Genomic DNA, 20,371 nt, shown 5'->3' with positions numbered 1-20,371 from the left:
GAGTCTAGATAGTCAATACGGCCTGTATCACAGAAGTTTGCGTCTGTATCCCGCTTTAAAAATTTCAGTCGTATATTGCCCGTCTGTTGTTCGCAGCTGTTTAACGCGGGGCGCTGAACAGGTGTGGCTGACAGAGGTACCAGCCACACAGCGTCCGTAACGTGGCGTCCGTAGCAAAGTGGTTCGGCGCGAGTGATGATCGGGACACACATTTCGACACTCATTTGCGCCACACACTCATTTCGGTGGGTCATCCACCACCAATCAGCAGACTCCAGGACAATTTTGTACCATCAAATTCTTTTTGGTGAAGTCACCTGTATCGTGAAAAATGACCACTTCCAATACTGCCTTGCGGCTTCAACAGTCTCCTACCTATGCTGTTATCGCTCCTCACCTTCGGTCTACATGGCTAAAGCACTGCTTGCAGCAAGAAGAAGCGTGGCTTGACATGCCGACGACTGGGGAGGTGTTTAAGACAGCGGAAGACTGTCTTCGGAGACTTAATACGTATGGTTTCGCTGCCGGGTGTCTCTTCGTGACATTTCGCTCAGTTAAGGGTGTCTCTGCGACTTATAAGTGCTCTCATCACTCCCAGACTACTGCAAATAAGCGGGGGCTAAATCCTCGAGTTTTAAGAGCGACAGACTCTGGCAAGGTTATCAGCAATCGTCAGAGGGATCGAAATGATGCCAGATATGGGTGCGAGTTGGCCTACTTTGTATCTTTTCGTAAGATGAATAGGCACGACAATGAGAAGCGGTGGATTGGGAGATGGGTCCACGATACTCACACAGGCCATCAATTTCCAATATCTCCATTCGCCTATGGCGTCCACAGGCAGTCTATCGATGACTATAAGGCGCTACTCACTGTTGCCCGCGACTATAGGACTCAGGGTTTAGCCTATTCTGATGCTCGGAAGCTACTAAAAGAAGAGGCAACAGGGTTGGTGATCAAAAAGAGAGATTACTATAATTTGGTCAGACTATGCCCCCAGGACATCAAAGACAATGAAGACACGATCACCGCATTGCTTCGAGCGCTAGAAGACCGCGGTTTTAAGTATCGACTACGTACAGAAGAGACAATTGAAGACGGAATCGTTGTCGCCCGCAAACTGGTCCAAATCTTCTTCTACTGCGAGCAGGCAGTGCCTTTCGCCCAGCGATTTACCTCCAATGCGGTGCTCATTGTTGATGGCACCTTCAGAACCAATAAGCTAAAATTTCCCTTGCTCGTCGCTGTTGGTAAGACCAATACAAATAGGACGATGCCAGTGGCCTTCTCATACACCCCTAGCGAGTCTGCTGAGTCATTTACCTTCTTCTTTGACTGTATGCGTACGGAATTCTACTATGATTGTGTCTGTGAGCCTGCGGTAGTTATCGTTGACCACTCGTCTGAATGATTAGTGCCTACGACACTGACAAAGCCTTACCTCAGTCAAAACTTCAGATTTGCACCTGGCACGTTCAAACCGCCATGATTCGTTGGCTCGGTGACCATCAGTATACAAGAGAGGATATCGATGGCGACGAACATAAGGGACTAGCTGGATTAAGACAACTAATCAAGAACTATGTCTATTCATATACATTTGACGAACTTGAGACAAACAGAACACTACTAATTATTTCTCTACAGCCAGAAGATCGTCACTACATCGTGGATAACTGGCAGATGAAGGAGTCTCGATTTGTCGTCGCTTATACTAAGCAATATACCAACCTTGGATGTCGAGCAAGCCAGACAGCTGAGTCTCAGAATAGGCTCATCCATCAGGTTACCCACGGTCACATGAGTATTGCAGCATCGGCCGCAGGTATCGCTGACTGGAATCGAGACTTCTATAATGAAATGACTGAAGAGGAGCATTGCTCGATGACAGAGAAAGCTGTGCGTATTGATCGACACGCATTCAAACTTCTCACTGGCACAGTCAGCTCATACGCAATATCCTTAATAGATGAGCAGTGGACTAAGCTCAAGAGGCTTGCTGGCGACGGTGAGAATATAGAATCTCGGCCTTGTCGATGTGTTATGCGACAGCAGTGGCTTTTGCCCTGCTATCACGATCTCTGGAAGGCATACGAGACTGGAATACCTCTACCCAGGTCACTCGTTCATCCCAGATATTGGCTCGCTGGCCATGTGCATAGACCTCGAGAATGGGCGCCGTCATATGAGTCAATCACACAGCTTATTATCTCACCAAAGCGAGCCAGGCTAGAAAGCGCGCTTCAGAAGCTCGTACAGCTACGCGACGGGTTCGACGGTGAGGAAAGGAGCAGATTCGAGCAGCAACTACTTGCCCTGGCGGGAAAAGGGGAGACGATCGCCTCTAATCGTAGGGCAATGGCGGCGATTCCCATATCTGCACCGGAAGCACTACCAAACCGACGGGCAATTGGTCGACGAGAAGCCACAAGAACCGGACGACTGCTTACAGCCTTAGAACAATAGGCACGCGATTCACAGCGAGTACAGCGAGAAGCGAATGCCCAGGCTAGAGACGAGATGGTCCTATCACAGCGACAGCTAACCCAAGGCACTATCGTCGTGAATGTCGACCAGGGGAATACGCAGATTACGGTCTGGTGTCATCATCATCTGGGGCTAACTCCGAGGCATCTGATGAAGAGACTATTGTAGAGCAGTCCCGGTCTCAATCTGAACCACTAGTTCTGCAACAACGACCACCATCTACAGCGCCCCTGGGGATCGCTGGTGAGGTCAGCAGCAAGCGACGGCGAGTTCAAACAGGATACTACGCAGCGGTAATGGATGATGACTCGCAAGAGATAAAGCGAAGGAGATAGAAATTTTGTCAAATGTTTGTATAATGAAACAGTCAAGTGTAACAGCGTTGAAAGCATCGATTGTTTTAATTGAGAGGTGTCTGAAGAACACAAAAGCGAGATGGTAATTGAGTCTACTATGTCACACTTCACGACTTGTTTGCATAACTGGACGACGATCGGGCAGAAGATCCCCTGTGAATCGGGCAACGAGAGACTCTTGATTTCCTACATAAAAGAGTGGAATCTATACGATAACTAAATACTTTGGAATACTGCTGCCTGCAAGGCAGCAGTATGATAATTGCTGTTGCCTCTTAGGCAATACCATACTGCGTTTGGTTTGAATGAGCGACTTGATCTTGACATACTACGTGGGCAAGTCCCAAGCTGTGCGGTACCAGAAGACGTGCCCCAGGTAAGGTGCGCTGCTCAGCCACTGTCGAGAATGAGTGTGTGGCGCAAATGAGTGTCGAAATGAGTGTCCCGATCATCACTCCATTTCTTCACTCGCATCAAACCTGGCTGGAAGCTTCCTAGCCGCGCTGCTATCACGAGAATTCTCCCCGACTTCTATCAGGAACTCCGTGACGAGGTTTTCAAACGTATTTCTAGCTCAGAGTGGTTCAATATAGTATTTGACGCTTCCGATAATGTCTCCGGCCATAGAATCGTCAATATCTCGGTACAAATACCAGATGGCCCAGCTTTCTACTGGAAAACGTTTGATACGGGAGACGAACAGCACACAACGGAAAATTGGGTTAAGTTGATATGGAGAGAAATGCAGCAACTGAGCGGCGGTGATCTCTGTCGAATCAATTCTATCTGTACGGATACGGAAAATACGATGCGCTCTGTACATGATTTCCTAGGGAGATTCCCGGAGCTCTCACATATCAACTTCTCTCTATGTGATTCTCACGGCCTTCAGCTATTAATTAAAGACATCCTTCTTCTTCCATTCTTTGAGGATCTTGGTACTAGCGTCAACACCCTCCTCACGTTGTTCTCCCGGTCTAAGTTACAGTTGCAGAGGTTGAGAATGTGCCAGCGCACGAGGTGGAACGGAGTAACTCGCGCGCTGATCAGAAGGTAACTCGCCAGCTGTCTTTCGACTGCATCGCTCTACTAATTCGTTCCTTCTGAGTAGTGTAATTACACGCTGGGGTTCTCAGTACAACTCTTTTTTCTCACTCCTTCGCTCTCGAGATCCTGCCAGAGACTGGTCTATCCGAAAAGATGTTCGGGAGGAGCAGCGATCTCGAGACTGCCCCGTTCTGCTGCCTGCCTCCGTTCGAATCATCAAAGACAACAGCTTCTGGCTAAAACTCGAGACTGCGGTTGCTGTTCTAAAGCCCGTAAACGAATTTCAACACGCTTCCGAAGCTGATGGAGCGGGAATCGCATACGTCGTAAATCGCTGGCTGCAAGTCAAACGCAAATGGGCTGAGATGAGGGAGGCTGATCAGTTTCCCGATGTTCCGTGGGACGATATTGACGCGATCTTCCAAGCACGGCTTGATAAGCAACCGTACGACATACATTGGATCGCCGATGCCCTCCGGCCCGATACAACCGGCCCAAATTCGAAACTGCCGCCTAGCATCTTCGCGCGCGTACAAGAGTATTTGCGGAAACAGCTGAAAAACGACAGCGAATATCACCGTGCTCTTTCCGAATTCACACATTTCCGAATGCGTACTGGCGACCCAGACGGCTTATTTAATAAGCACAGTGCTGTATACGACGATGGCTTTAAGCCAGCAATGGCATGGCAGTGTCTCCTCAACCAGGGCTCAATTCTGGCTAGAGTAGCTGTGAAGATCATGAACACACTTGCGAACTCCGTACCCTCAGAACGAAGCTTCTCTGCTATTAGTTTTATACATACAAAAGCTCGGAATCGCCTTACGCCAGTGCACGCTGACATGCAGGCCTTCATTTTTATGAACTACCGCGTGTTAGATCGTCTCAAGAACCAGAAGTGTTCCCATAAGAAGCGCTGGGCGGATCTTGAGGAGAAGGATTGGCTAGAACTCGAAGATTCATATCTCGAGTTGTTTGTAAATACGCATGGCAGGAAGGTCTGGATGGATGGCGCAATGGCCTCAACCAACACGGACTTTGAGTGGGAGGGTGTATTACAGTTGACAGGTGATATATTGGGTGTTGGCACCGAGGTGGAATCTGAGGTTTGAGGCCCAAAAATGGTAGAAGGGCGGGGCTCACTATTACCCAAAATGGAAAGGGGAAATTTGTATGTACGTACGGTACTATGGCCAAAATACAGTACGTACGTACGTACGTACGTGTACTATAAGGTTGCATCACTAATGCGTTGTGGAAGACAGTAGCTGGGTCGTGCGATTCAGCCGCCGGAAATCGTCAACCACCAAAGAATGTCGAGGTTCGTAAGCCAAAAACGAGAGGAGAGCAATCAAACCAGCCCACAGAGAATGTACCGCAGCCCATCCAATCTGCCCACCCCAATGTCTGTCTCAACGTTTACCGAATGGCCTGCCTCCTGGCTCGGTGGAGACAACACACCTTCCTGGTAAGGTGGTCTGATGCTACCACGACGTGGGAGCCGAGAAAACACATCGTAGACAAGAAGGAGCTGAGTAGATTTGTGGAATATTGGCAAGGCTTACACGAGGGTGTGGATGTCTTGGGCGTCCGGTTGAGAGCCGGACAGCGCTAACACCTTTTACATTGGCATGGCCGCCCGTCTAAAGAAGATACGTGGGTAACGAGAAGCTTTTGAGCTCAAATCTCCTAGGAGGATTTAACAACGAAACCATCTCCTCTCTTAAAAGCGAGACTGGCAGCAATACACCCTTAACGAGAGTCAAGTCAGCCAACCGGGGTATTTTGCGTATATATCTCCATCTCATTGAGTGTCTGTAGTTAGACAAACTCTTACCATGCTTTGTTTCTTACGCTAAATTGATGAATCTCCACGAGTTGGCCGGGATGGTGAAGATAGCCGGGGTGACAGAGCTTCTATCCATTCATGGTATATAATTCATTGCCAGTCATAATGATAAGTGGACTCCGAAAACAGTCATTTTGAGTATCGTAAGCAAATGGTGAACTCATGAATCCACTTAAATAAAATTTATATATGATCAGGAGCATAAATAGTTATTGATGTTAAAAGAAAAACTGTAGCGCATGAGATGTAGAATGCATGACGGCGGCATTCACATGTAGCCCGACTGGTGCAACAAACCCAAACAATTCATCTTAAGCAACAGAATTGGCGACATATGTTCAGGAATTTTAATTTCGGGAAATCTGAGCCCATATTCCCAAATTTATCTTTTCATCCAGTCTGCCTTGCCGATGAAGTCTCATGGCGAGTAGAGGCATTTTCCCATTGATGATAGGGTCTAGGTGGTTAGCAAATGATATTATGACATCCAGCAATTACGCCAAGTCTGCTTGTTCAATTCACAGAGGCAGTCTTATCCGACAGATATACGCAGGCCCGTTGGCGATGCAATGTGGTCTCCCTAACTACGAAAACTTGGCTTTGCAGGCTGTCAATTCAAGCTATAAAGTGCTCTCGCAGAGTGAACTAATTGATTCATATTCCTGCAGGACGTCTAACAGAGCCAAGGCCCACTGGAACACCATTCGAGGAGATAGCTCCTTTGTTAGTCTGAAATCCGGTAGCACAATCCATTTTTCAGCAGAAAAATTAACCAAGAAATTCGACACTTTGATCATTGCATGTGGCAATAGGTCAGTGTCAAAAACCGCATTCTGCGACGGGCGAAGGGCGGTAATAACACGGGTTAACTGTACGCTAGATACTTCGTCAAGGGTTTGCGTTATCTCTAGTGGTTTTATGGGCCATAAATGCGGATTGTGTGACTTCAGGTTCTCAATGCAGATGTTAAGGGATTCATCAATGTCGCCGGCAATTTGGCAAGCCGGTTCGCCCAAAAGCGCGACTTCCACATCTGACACGCGAATGAACAAGTCATCGTAGTCCCTCACTGAAATGCCCATTAATTCCTCGATCCAGTGGAGCTTTAATTCTGTCACAGAAGGGCCAAATGAAAGTATCCGAAGAGGCGAAATAATTTGCGACAGGATTGGTAGAAAACCAGGCCGGCGAAAAGTGAGATTGCGGCCTTGTATGGCCGCAGTTGCGGGTCTCCAATCAGTTCTAAATTCAATGTATCTCCATTACCATTAGCGGAATATTTTCTGGGATGGGTATTGCTACAATTTCATACATGTATTCAAGAGACTTCCCGGTGTGAATGGGTACCCTCTCTGGCATTCTAGATGGAAGAAAACATAGGTCTTCAACCTTTTGACGTATATCCGGACTGGGGTAGGCTCCCGTACAATCAACAATATGTGAATTACTCAAGAGAAACCCGGACCAACTTGCTTCTGAATGTTTAATAGGCGGGGCAACTAAAAGCCTGTACTCTCTATAGAAGACTGTAGTGTCGCTTTGTACATCCATAATTGCGCTCGGTGTTTATCGTTTTACAAATGATGCTTTATGTAATATCTCTAGTCGTGTAGAAGGCATTGCGAATAATGATGATTGACCCCGAAGCTCGCATAGGCTTTGTGAGGTTATATGGCAGCCACACCTGAATCGAATGGGCTGAGATGTAGACCTGTCCTTCCATTCCGACGCACCAAGGGACCATGAGAATCCATCAGCGGAATGTGGTGGAACCTATCAGCATTACCACACGGCTCTATCCGATAGTTAACAACGATATAGCAGGATACCTCGGGACGGAAAGCACGAGAAGCATGCCGGTCGCCCAGCGGGCGGCAATCAACCAACGCCATGATTTGATATCGTGGGCTTACGCATTTGACGGATTACAAGGTCTGACATGAGAGCCACATCAATGGCGTCCCTCAAATCATGCAGGATGCGGCGCAACCGACTGTTCGGGACCAATGAAAGCTTGCTTGACGTGCATGTGGCGTCAGGTACGTAATTAATTGCATGACTAGTGGCTCTGACCGCGTGCATGCATGTGAAATGGTGTGTTAAGAAGAATATTTACGGTGGCGCATTTGGCTAGATGTTCTGGATCGTCACCACTGCCGGCGGTGCATGTTGTTGAACGTCACAGCGGAAGAGATGCCGCCAACGTAGGCTATTTATGGAAGGCGCAGGCTGGACGTTGCACGTGATGTTGTATCATGTTCAACACCGCCCCTCAGCCAAGCCTGACAATACACCTAACTAACTGAAGCTATCTATGATATTTCCTAGCAACTAATACAAAGGAGAAACTCAGCGAGTGACTTGGGCTTTGCCCAGGTTGAGTTGCCTGATAAATTGGGCATGTTTAACTGGCGTAAGTGCCTTTGTCAATCCATCGGCTGTCATCTCGTCTGTACCGACTTGATGAAGTTGAAAGAACCCATCATTGGTACGATTGATGATCCACTTGTACCGGATATCAATATGACGCGTACGAGCCGTGTTGTTCTTATTTAATACTGCCAACCTGGCGTTCTGACTGTCTGTAAATAGGACTAACGGCTTCGGTTGCGGCATTTTCAGGTCAGCGAGGAATTGCGATATCCACAATATGCTCATTCCCGCTGGTGTGAGGTTGATGAATTCAGCCTCGGTTGTGCTAGTCGTCACGAGCGTCTGCTTGGCCGACTTCCAATGGATTGGCCCCTCAGCAACGAAGACAATATGGCCTGCTGTTGAGAAGCGGGTCATTGGGTCCGTTGCAAAGGATGCATCCGCATATACACGGAGCTTGAGATCTGTGATTCTGTAACTACCACCGAGGCAAATGCCATACGATTTGGTTGTTGATATATATCTGAAGAGATGTTTCAGTACTTGGACGTGTATCTCGGTTGGGCCCTGATTAGCTTCACACAGCCGTTGTACGGTATATGTGATATCAGGTCTCGTCCCCATGGATAGAAAGTTCAGACTGCCAGTACGTTCAAGCCAGTCTGTGGATGGCATCGCGACATCCAGTTCTTTCCAGTTAGCCGGGATCTCGGTCTTCGAAGGCCAGGGGCTCTGTGCCTTGTTAAGCTGTTGGTCAGGGAAGAATTTCTCTACAATCTTATCGATGAATTTCTCTTGGCTGATCCAGATGCGGCGCTGTGATCGGTCTCTCTTGATTTCAAGACCTAGGAACTCTGTCACCTCGCCGATTTCCTTGATTTTGAATCGCAAGGCAATCGACTCAGCTGTGTCCTTGACCATCTGTTTAGTGGGCGCCGCAATGATCATGTCGTCAACGTATAGAAGAATGTGGACTCCATCGTCTCGTCGGAAGAGACAGAGCTCTGATGCCAGTGGCGCAAATCCTAGCTCTTTCAAATATGCGCGGGCTGTATCAAACCACCACAGTGGTGATGTTGGAAGTCCATAGAGTGCTCGTTTCAGCAAACACACTCGTCCGGATCCATCATCAAAGCCTTGTGGTTGTTTCATGTACACTTCTTGTCGTGCCTTTGCATTTAGGAACGCAGTCACCGCATCATATTGGGCCCAGTCCAAGTCCAAGAGAGCAACGACTGTACAGAAGAGTCGCACCGATGTCATATGTGCTACTGCTGCATAGAGATCTTCTAAGGCGTATGAGTCTTTGATTTGATCACCTCGTACGACCCATCTGGCTCGTGCGTAGGGATCGGCATCCTTTGGATATTTCTCATCATACACCCATCGGCCGTCAAGCGCAAGTTTGCCCGGTGGCAGTTCAACAAGGATCCAGACGTCCATCTCGGCGAGGCTCCGGAACTGTCTTTCCATTGCTGGCAGCCACTTTGACTTATAGTCATTTCGCATACGGGCATCAAACCAGTTTTTTGGTACTCGTGGTTGGTTAAGATGTTCCCTGGTCTTTATGATCGACCACATCGGTATTAGCCGGAGTTTTGGCTGTTTCTGTATGATGTCTTCTTCTCGATATATTAGATTGATGTACTTGGCTGCTCTTCCTGCAGCAATTGTAACGCCATTGTCTGAGTAGTCCCGTCGTGGTTGATTACGCAGGCTACGATGTGAAGAATGGCTGGGATGGTTGTGTTGATCAGACACTAACCCCTGGCCCATCGGCTGTTCCGATGCTGGATCTTCAACATCCTGTTCTTCGGAAACTGTGCCATGCATTGCCCGTGCAGGTGGTATGGGCTGTTCCTGTAGCAGGTCCTCCTGTTCTTCTTGGGCAAGCTGGTTCCGAATCTGTGTTTGGTCTCCCCTATATTGTTGGGCCGGCGTATAGGGTGGTGTTCGTTCTTGCAAGTTGTTCCGCGGTGTTTCTGATCGTGGGTTCTTATCCACGTCTGCAGGTGCCTGTCTTATTGGCCCTGTGTCTTGATGAAGCTGCTCATGCTGGCTTTGGCTAGCACCGCTGTCATCGATTTGTTCAACCACATCAATATCCGACAGCATACTGTGTGGCGATTCGAGAGGTGTTCCCAGCCTAATATCTGGGGACAGTGAACCCCGGTCTGCTGAATGTGTTTCTGGTGTTATTGTGCCAGACGGACCCAGATGATGTTCCTCTATTTGTTTTCCGCCTAGGTCTGTGCCTAGCCCATTCCGCACTTCTGTGTAGATGATCTTTCCGGAGCCTTCAAGGTCTGGCTCGACGAGTTTAGCTTCGTATTCGATCGTCGTTTCAGTGCGTGTTTTATTGTTGGGTTCCTCATGGAAGCGCACATCACGGGCCCGGACGACGCGTTGCTCATCCGGAAGCCATATTTTGTATACGTGGCCATGCAGACCTTCCATGCCAACAAGATTGCCAATCTTGGCTTTGTTGGCCATTTTCTGGCTCTTGACTTGAATTTCCTTGGGGATTGTGACGTAGGCTTTACAGCCCCATGTGTGGATGTGCTGGAGATTTGGCTCATATGGCAGGTTGATGATTTTGAACATCCGTTGGATCGGACTCTGCCAGTTGTACCGCCGTGCCGGTAGGAGATTGTGAATGTACACACTGGTCTCCATGAAGAGAGGCCAGAGTTCTTGGGGTAGTTGTAGCTGAATAAGTGTTGTGCGAGCTCCTGCCGCAATGTCTTTACCAGCTTTTTCGGCTCTGCCGTTCTGTTCATGGGCATAAGGTGTTGTATACTTGATATTGACCTCTTCCTTGGTGCCCCATTCAGCAGCCTTATCTGATTTGAACTCGCCGCCGTTGTCAAAGACAAAGACTTGAACTTGATGCCCGCCACTCATCTTCTCTACCTTCCCCTTCCATTCCTTTAGTTTCGGCAGCGCGTGTTTCTTCCTGGTTAAAAACATGATCCATTGGAAGCCAGTATATCCGTCTATGCCGTGAAGAGACCAACGGTAGCCTCCGTATCCAATTGGTGTGTGTTGTAGCAGATCCCAGTAGACATGACTAAGAAATGCCGTTGGCTCGAACTTGGCCCGGCTAATAATAGCATCCGCCTTGCCAAGATAACATGCCTCGCAGTGAAATTCCTTAATAGATGACTCATTCAATTGGATCCCAGCTGCTTTGCAAGCTCGTTTAGTTCTCTCTACACCAGCATGCATTAGCCGGTGGTGCATTAGGCCGTAATCAACATTCTTAGTTGTAGCTCGATTGGGAAGAACAGAAAAGTTGCATTGTGACTTGGATTGTGGTCCAATGTCAAGAACAGCTATTCCTGATTTCCATGCATATGAGCATAACTTATGCCCTGAACTTGCAAAAACCAGTTCCTTAGTTTGACCATTAACAACCAGACCATAGCTCCTTTCCAAGATGCTCGTCGCGATTATATTTGCGGCGCCAACCGCACAGTATCCAACGTTGTGCAGGATAAGTGTTTTCCCATTCGCCGTAATCTGCACTATTCCAATTCCTTGACGACCATAGGGGACGTTATTATGCCCAACATAGCGACTGTCTTCATCGTGGAAGTCAATGTGTGTAAACCACTTAAGGTCATTGAAGCAGTGTTCCGCAGCTCCGGAATCCAATACTACGGCATCTGATGATAAGGCGGTCGCCAGAATTGCAAGGTTCATCGGCTGGATGATATCTGGGTTACCGACTCGGCCAGAATTTTTGCCTTTTCGTTTGCCTTTATGCCAAGAGGGTCGTTTTTCTGGGTGTCGCGACCAGCAGTTATCATTTGTGTGAGCCATGTTAACATGGATGTGACACTGGTCCGACCCTTTGGTCCCTTCCGGCAATGGTGGTAGCTGATTGGGTGTTTGCATAGATAAGTTGATAGGGGCTCCAGCAGCTTCTTCGTCATCCGCCTTAGCGGACAGAAACTGTAGGAAGTCCTGCTTGGTTGGAAACTTGCCTCTGTCACAATCGTGCTTCCAGTTGGTATACCATTCCGGATAGGTGTCTTTGATACCATTCATCAAGGTCATGACTAAGAACTTATCGTCTAAGCCCCCAGCTTTGACAATCGTATCCCAAGCCCACAGTGTTTTTGCAATATATGCGTTGAACGTCGTGAAATCCCTGCGCTTATAGTGTGGGAATTTCATTAAGAGTTCAGCAAGGGATTCATCCGTAATCTTTGTAACAGAGGACTTCAACAGATTCCAAGTGGTTTCGGATGTTGCGTTGTCTACATCCCAGCCGGATTGTTTTAGTTTCTGCTGCGTTATCTCCGTCATGTTGTTGATCATGAAAAATATAGCCTTAGAATCGCTCTTGACCCAATCAGCTGCATCATCTGCTGGCCGTATCACCTCTCCTTTAACATGGCCCCAAAGACCCATTGACACTAGCGCAAGCTGGACCTTGGTTGACCATTCAGGCCAATTGGCCATGCCACGGAGCTTGTCCGTAGTTGGCATCGAGATTTCGTAATTGGTGTTGCTTGACATAATTCGTGGGTGTTAATAGAAAGGATGATAGTAACATAGTATTATCCCAACATTGAATCTGGCTGCGGGCGTTTAAAATAACCCATCTTCAGGGGATCCCGTGTCAAGGTCGATGATGCCAGCAGCTGTCAGACAGAGGCTGAAGCCGTCAAACATTAGGCCGTATCAGTAGTGTTACAAGATTCCAAATAGCGGCAGCAGGACCGTCAGGTAGCTACATGGCTTCAATCAAGGACCAATACGCTGTTCAGTCAAAGCGGAAGTTGGTTGTTGGCCAGAGCTTTTGCAGAAGTCTCAGTTTCGAGTTTGGAAGCTGGAATATGATATCCATGGTCTTTGTGCCGAGGTTGTCGGTAGTTTTCGGTCAGAGATTAAGTGTCCCTCTATGTTGTGCCCATCCTTTTGATCGAAGCTTTGAGTTGTCGTCAGGCCATGAGCACTATGATCGCGTAAAGAGAAAGGTTGATGAATAGACGCTGTGCCAGCCTGATCAACTAGTTAAAGTGTCAGGTCGTTATGACTGCACATCAACGGTTATGTCAGTGGAATTGACGAGGGCTCATAACCTGTTGAACGTCACAGCGGAAGAGATGCCGCCAACGTAGGCTATTTATGGAAGGCGCAGGCTGGACGTTGCACGTGATGTTGTATCATGTTCAACACATGTGTCCCCCACAACCCGATCCCTGATATCTGTCGGCAATTTAAAACGGTGCCGCATGATAAAAGTACCCCACCAAAAGTCTGCGAACGCCACCTCCCGAAGGCGTGCGTGCGCACCACACACCCTCTGAACCCTTTGCATCTTCAAATGCAAATATCTCTACAACGGAATGCCAGAAAAGAGTGCCTTTGACACAGATTTATCAGCTGAAGGGGGATTTTTCTCCTTTCGAGGTTGACAACAATAGATCATCTTCGGACTCTGAGTTCGCCAAATTGCCGGGATCGTCATTGTCAATGTATAAGGTGGTTGACGTTGGATAGCAAATCCGAGAGGCTTGATCAATGGATTCTTCCGGTGATGTTAATTTCTCTGTTGTCCCCGAGCTCGTAGTCGAAGCAGCTAACTGAATTCCCCCACTAGCTATCTTGTCTAAATTATCGAAATAACGATTAAATTCTTCTTCGGTGGCAAAAGGTACTTGATTAACATTCTTAGCAGTAGCTTTGTTGTCTGTTGAGGTCTTTGCAGCTTGCATGGCGCCGGTGAGGTGAAATATTGATGAAGAGGTCCCACAGATCTGTGAGACCCCTATAATGAAGAGCGTACGGGTTATTCTTATACGCAAAGATATCCTACTTCTCTCTCCTATTACGGGGAGCCCAAAGGGCCCCCATATTGTGGATCACATGTGTCTGCCTAAACGCGATTGTTGAAGAAGGAATAGCATTACATTTGCGCAAAAGAGGCGTTGCACTCGTCATATGGTGTTGAGATGTATCATATACCTAGAGCACCACACCACCGCCGCACTGACAGCTTTGGCCCTATCGTGGTTATAACCAAATCTGCCTTGCCTCTCTCCAAAGAGGGACAGAACTTGCTATCGACGAAGTATCGACTTGCATTTTGGACATGCTTGGGGCTCTGGACCGTCGTGAGGGCGTGTATCCAGCCGGTCAACCAAGAAGATCTTATGCAGACACGTAATCAAATACGTGAAACTATCTTAGATTGGTCACCGCAGATGTGAATCCTACATCCCAGGCAGTCAAATCAACGGCATCACAACAGCAAGTCCCAGGACAGGAAAAGGGGGGCGGGAGGAGAGTCTGCCCAACTCGTGTTAGGTACAATGGTTTGTTAATTTGGACGGCTCGATCAGCTCATCCGGCACTCCTTCCACCGTGTGATGACAACGTACATGATAGTGCATAGAAACCGCCCGGTAATCCAATAAGGACAAGTTGTATCGCTCCTCGCAGCAAAGCAAGGCAGACTTAAGCCGCGTTAAGGCATAATGAGGTAATATTGACGAGGTTCTAGATGGAATCACCTTTAGAGGTTGCACAGTATATATGTGACATATTCTACTTTGCTTAAAGTGGGAAATGGACGCATGCTTCATTACGCAACCATAATTGTAAGACAGCACGCGGAAAGCATGGAACTATGATACATGTGAGTACCTAGGAAGTGCTCTAATACTTAAAGAACTCGTTCCCCTGGTTTTTGATCGGAAATGCTCTCTACTCAGCGATAAACGCTTTTCCTTGCTTTCTTTGCGCAATCATAAAATGCCTTTCCGCGTCAAACAAGTTGCTACTAGGTCGCGGGGTATCTATGGCAGTCAGCCAATCCATTTCCCCGATATCGAAGATTCAGACACGGAGTTCGAGACCAACTCAAACTCCTCCCGTGCTCAGGGTTAGTCGCTATCCCCTGAGCTTCGCCGTATGCCTACTAGCGGTGAAGATACAGCGATGACTGATTCTTCTTGTCATAATGCTGGCGACGACAACAAGAAGAAGGACGATAACCACTGCGACAATAACCATGATGACAGTCATATTTCACATTTAGAATCAGGATCTACTCAAGATACACGCTCAGCATGCCAAGTAGGTCGACTCTCACAGGGCCTAATAACAGACGGAAGTATCAAAAATACGACGGCTAAAGTAGAGAGAGGTGGCAAAATCAGGAAGGAACGTGGAGTGAAAAAGGCTAAGAAGTTGAGAGGGAAAAGGGCTACACCTGTTGTGATGTCCAAAAATCGCAATTTGACTCTGGCAATAGGAAAAAATAGGCGGCGAAAAGTACCAGGGTGTTATTATGTAAAGACAATTACGGCACATATTACTGCGGTTGGTTTTCTGGCCGCCTGCCTGTTTTAACTGGCTTGAATCTAACGTGCGTAGCTTTCACCCCGACGATATCGAGAGTAGATCCACTCAAAGCGGGCCAGTTAGCGTGACTAGCTCCATAGACCAGCGTAAGAGTTACTTAGGTACACGTATAAAAGTTAATGCCTACTAAGCCTGGTTGAATAATGGCTGGTCTACACCGTGATAATATCTTGTCGAGGTTTGGCTACCCCTGTCACGTTATGAGAGTCATAGTTAGCCAAACTTAAGATCGGGTACACAGGTATTACTGATAATGAATTCATTGTTTTTCTTGTTCGTTGTCCTTCTCTTGCCAGAGGGATTCACGTCATTTATCTGAGTTCAGAAGCATAACTACCAGCCTTCTGATAAAAATTTCAGGTGGTTGGCCAGCCTCTCATCTCCTGATATCTATGATTTTATGACATCTAGCAATTACTCCAAGTGTACTTGTTCAATTAACAGCGGCAGTTTTATCCGACAACTCCAGGCTGTCCTACCTTAATCGACAACTGCGGAAAGAAATCCGTGGCCAAATTGCCTTTAGTCTGGTCATTATGCAGACTTGCATATTGTGATATCACGCGCTGAAGTGATATTCATATTCATATTCACACAACGTAACTAAGTGCGTCGGAATATTCCTCTAGCACTTTAGCACGATTGATATCACTAGCACCTGCGATATCACGATTTTGACAACCACGTCTTGTAGTGCCATGGCGTCGAGGGTTGACACCAGAGGCACCGTGCATTTTTTGAACACCAGTCGGCCAGAATTCTATCGTTTGAAGGACGATACCATTTGGCCTGACGTGATTGATCTTTGCACGGGATGCAATCAAATCTCAACTCTTCAAGATCGGCCGCTGTCGACAAGTACCCTACACCAAAAGATACGGACTTACGGCTAAGAGTCATGCCCGGGTATCAATTGCCAAATCTTTTAGCTAGTCCGGGCACTTCGCTCTATTCTCCCTGGGCTCCCACGTCTTGTGCCCACAGGCCAAACTATTGTACTAAAGTCCATAAATACCAAGCCAATGTAATATACTTAGTGCCACACATACCAAACCCCGTCATAAAACGCAACCCATTTGCCGTGTTGGTCAGCCCACTGGCCTTGTTGCCAAGCCTGTCCGTCCCAATATAGGGCCATCTGGTCCGTATCATCCATGGTCCAAGTGAGACCTGTCGCCAGAGTGGACTCTTCAGTGTTTGTAGGAGTAAAATGAACCTCGCCGTATTTCTTTTTTGAAAAGACAATTTTACCATCCGGATAAGCATGAAATGAGCCCGGTTTGCCACCTTTCTCTGTGTAAAATTTATTCCTCAATACAATAGTTCATGCAAATCTGACCTCCAAAAATGTCAGTTTACCAGACCATGCACCAAGACCATCCTAGTGTTATACAGAGCAACGGCTGTAGCTCTGTACTCTCTATGAAGCCAAATACTTCTCCTTCCGTCCAGGGTTATCCACTCGTAGTCGACAAACAGAGCATGATCTGAAGGATACTTGTCAGAATATTGATCAGGTGGGGTGGATGTAGAGCAGAGTCGCAGTGATTCATAATCCGTCTGCAAGCAGCTGCCGCTGGCCGTGAAGGCGATGGGTGAGGAGGCCCAGACCCGGCTTCGTGTGCCTCGAGCGTCTGGCGATGCGTTCCCGTGGCCGCATTTTAAAGCCGGACAGTCCTGTCAGCTGAAGCGGAGGCGAGGGTCTTGCCAGGTGACGGCCCAGACATAGCTACTGTGTCCCTCGAGGGGATTGCGGTGCATTCCCGGGGGTATATCCAAGAGTCTGACGGTCTTTTCATGCAGATGACGAGAGTTGTACAGTGTGCATATGGCTTTCTTCTGGAGAGATGATCGGGACACTCATTTCGACACTCATTTGCGCCACACACTCATTCTTGGCAGTGGTGAGTAGGATCAGCAAGCTTGCACAGTGACCTTTTTTCTTCTATTTCTTCCCCACGCAATTCTATTAATTACAATCAACGCCTTCAGCGCAGCTGCGGATATGATCCAACAATATCATCCCCTCCTTCGCTTCATCTCCTGTGAATCATCATCCATCATTGCGGCGTAGAAGCCACTTTGAGCTCGCCGTCGCTTTGTTCTGATCTCGCTGGCGATCGCTGGAGGTGCTGTAGATGACGGTAGTTGTTGCTGAATTGGGAATTCAGGTTCAGACTGTAGCTGCGCCTGAGATGTCTCTTCATCCTATGCCTCAGAAGCAGCCCCAGATGATGATGATACTATCACCGTAAGCTGCATATCGCCCCGATCGACATTCACGACGATAGTACTGCCCTGGCTTGGCCGTCGCTGTGATAGTATCTTATCGTCTCGAGACTGGGCGTTTGCTTCACGTTGTGCTCGCTGTGAGTCGCGTTCTTGCTGTTCTAAGGCAGTAAGTAGTCGTCCGGTTCTTGTCGCCTCGCGTCGACCGATTGCTCGCCGATTCGGTAGTGCTTCCGGTGCAGATATTGGAACCGCAGCAGCTGCTCTACAACCAGAAGCAATTGCCTCACCCCTACCAGCCAGAGCAAGTAGCTGCTGCTCGAATTTGTCCCTCTCCTCACCGTCGAACTCATCGCGTAGCTGTACTAGCTGCGCTTTCTACCCTGGCCCGCTTCGGTGAAATGATGAGCGGTGTAATTGACTCATATGAGGGCGCCCAATCTCGAGATCTGTGTACGTGACCACCAAGCCAATATCTAGGGTGAACCAGTGACCTAGGTAGGGGTATTCCAGTATCGTACGCTTTCCACAGATCATGATAGCAAGGGAGAAGCCACTGCTGTCGCATAATACATCGACAAGGCCTGGATTCTATATTCTCACCGTCACCAACAAGCTTTTTGAGCTTAATCCATTGCTGGTCAACCAAGGATATTGCGTATAAGCTGATTGCGCCGGTAAGGAGTTGGAATGCGTGTCGGTCAATACCTACAGCCTTCTCTGTTGTCGACCGATCCTCCTCTTCCATCATCTCATTGTAGAAGTCTCGATTCCAGTCGGCAATGCCTGCGGCAGACGCTGCAATACTCATGTGGCCATGGGTGACCTGATGAATGAGCCTATTTTGAGACTCAACGGTCTGGCTTGCTCGACATCCAAGGTTAGCATACTGCTTGGTATAGGCGACGACAAATCGAGACTCCTTTGTTTGCCAGTTGTCGGCGATGTACTGACGGTCTTCTGGCTGTAGAGAGTTGATTAATAATGTCCTATTCGCTTCAAGGTCTTCAAATGTATAGGAATAGACATAGTTCTTGATCAATTGTCTTAATCCGGCTACTCCCTTACTCTCGTCGCCGTCGATATCCTCCCTCGTATACTGATGATCGCTGAACCAACGTATCATCGCGTTTTGCACGTGCCAGGAGCAAGTCTGAAGCTGCGACTGAGGTAAGGCCTTGTGAGTATCGTACGCGCTAATCATTCCAGAAGAGTGGTCGACGATAACTACTGCTGGCTCGCAGACCCCGTTGTAGTAGAATTCTGTACGCATACAGTCAAAGAAGAAGGTAAGTGACTCAGCAGACTCGCTAGGGGCGTATGAGAAGGCCACTGGCATGGTCCTATTTGTATTGGTCTTGCCAACGGCAACTAGCAGAGGAAACTTTAGCTTATTGGTTCTGAAGGTGCCATCAACAATGAGCACTGCATTGGAGGTGAATCGCTGGGCGAAAGGCACTGCCTGCTCGCAGTAGAAGAAGATTTGGACTAGTTTGCGAGCGATAACGACTTCGGCTTCAATCGTGTCTTCTGTACGTAGCCGATACTTGAACCCGCGGTCTTCTAGCGCTCGAAGCAATGCGGTGATAGTGTCATCATGGTCCTTGATATCCTGGGGACATAGCCTCACTAAATTGTAGTAATCTCGCCTTTTTATTACTAGCCCTGTTGCCTCTTCTTTCAGTAGCTTCCGAGCGTCAGAATAGGCCAAACCTTGGGTCTTATACTCGCGAGCAGTAGTGAGAAGAGCCTTGTAGTTATCGATAGATTGCTTGTGGACACTATATGCGAATGGGGATATTGGAAATGAATGGCCAGTATGAGTATCGCGAATCCACCTCCCAATCCACTGCTTGTCATCATCATGCCTGTTCATCTTGCGATAGGACACAAAGTAGGACAATTCGCAACCGTATCTGGCGTCGTTTCGATCCCTCTGACGATTACTAATGACTTTGCCAGAGTCTGTCTCTCTCACGACTCGAGGATCTAGCCCTCGCTTATTTGCAGTAATCTCAGAGTGATGAGAGCACTTATAGGTCGCAGACACACCTTTCACTGAGCGAAACGTCACGAAGAGGCACCCCGCAGCGAAGCCATACGTATTAAGTCTCCGGAGACAGTCATCCGCAGTCTTAAACACCTCACCTGTCTTCGGCATATCAAGCCACGCCTCGTCTTGCTGTAAGCAGTGCTTTAGCCATGTCGAACGAAGGTGGGGAGCAATAGTAGCATAGGTAGGAGACTGCTGAAGCCGTAGGGCAGTATTGGACGTGAGCATATTGAGATGCAGCAGCAACATCATGAAATTTCAGCCGTGGAGATAACAGAAACTCTCCCGCAGTGATGCCGATTGGTGGTCGACGACCCACCCAAATGAGTGTGTGGCGCAAATGAGTGTCGAAATGAGTGTCCCGATCATCTCTCTTCTTCTGTCTTATACAGCCTTGATCCAGTATGAGAGCGACTACTACATCGCAGTAAACAACCACCTGCCGTTTGCCGGTCTCTGGGAAGACAGTCTGGTGAAAGACCTGCTTTGGCATACACGTCGTGTGTGCTTGTGCTGATAGCTTCCAGACCAATTATTGAAGTCATGTACCATCCACACGCTGAACTGCCCCCTTTGAACCCTCTTTGCGGAGGCCCT

At 48.0% G+C, this 20,371-nt stretch overlaps 4 protein-coding genes across 4 annotated transcripts; 1 reads left to right on the top strand and 3 right to left on the bottom strand.

Moving 5' to 3' along the window:
* Window positions 1–331: 331 nt before the first annotated feature.
* VFPPC_01947 (MULE transposase domain-containing protein) lies at window positions 332–2,466 on the top strand (the record flags this gene model as incomplete). The annotated part of the gene is made up of 2 exons (XM_018281681.1): window positions 332–1,381; window positions 1,447–2,466. 2 exons carry the CDS (start codon window positions 332–334, stop codon window positions 2,464–2,466), a joined length of 2,070 nt encoding a protein of 689 aa, XP_018138712.1.
* Window positions 2,467–8,088: 5,622 nt separating this feature from the next.
* Window positions 8,089–12,639, bottom strand: VFPPC_13180 (transposase; the record flags this gene model as incomplete). The annotated part of the gene is made up of 1 exon (XM_018290957.1): window positions 8,089–12,639. The coding sequence occupies one exon, from the start codon at window positions 12,637–12,639 to the stop codon at window positions 8,089–8,091; it is 4,551 nt and encodes a 1,516-aa protein (XP_018138709.1).
* Window positions 12,640–13,343: 704 nt separating this feature from the next.
* VFPPC_01944 (hypothetical protein) lies at window positions 13,344–13,841 on the bottom strand (the record flags this gene model as incomplete). The annotated part of the gene is made up of 2 exons (XM_018281679.1): window positions 13,344–13,462; window positions 13,511–13,841. 2 exons carry the CDS (start codon window positions 13,839–13,841, stop codon window positions 13,344–13,346), a joined length of 450 nt encoding a protein of 149 aa, XP_018138708.1.
* Window positions 13,842–17,700: 3,859 nt separating this feature from the next.
* Window positions 17,701–20,002, bottom strand: VFPPC_16672 (MULE transposase domain-containing protein; the record flags this gene model as incomplete). Its single annotated transcript, XM_022429033.1, has 2 exons — window positions 17,701–17,882; window positions 18,325–20,002. The coding sequence occupies 2 exons, from the start codon at window positions 20,000–20,002 to the stop codon at window positions 17,701–17,703; spliced, it is 1,860 nt and encodes a 619-aa protein (XP_022284101.1).
* Window positions 20,003–20,371: the final 369 nt, after the last annotated feature.

This window comes from Pochonia chlamydosporia, chromosome 1 (assembly GCF_001653235.2).
Source record: "Pochonia chlamydosporia 170 chromosome 1, whole genome shotgun sequence".
Lineage (NCBI taxonomy): Eukaryota > Fungi > Ascomycota > Sordariomycetes > Hypocreales > Clavicipitaceae > Pochonia > Pochonia chlamydosporia.
This window is presented reverse-complemented; position numbering and strand designations above follow the sequence as displayed.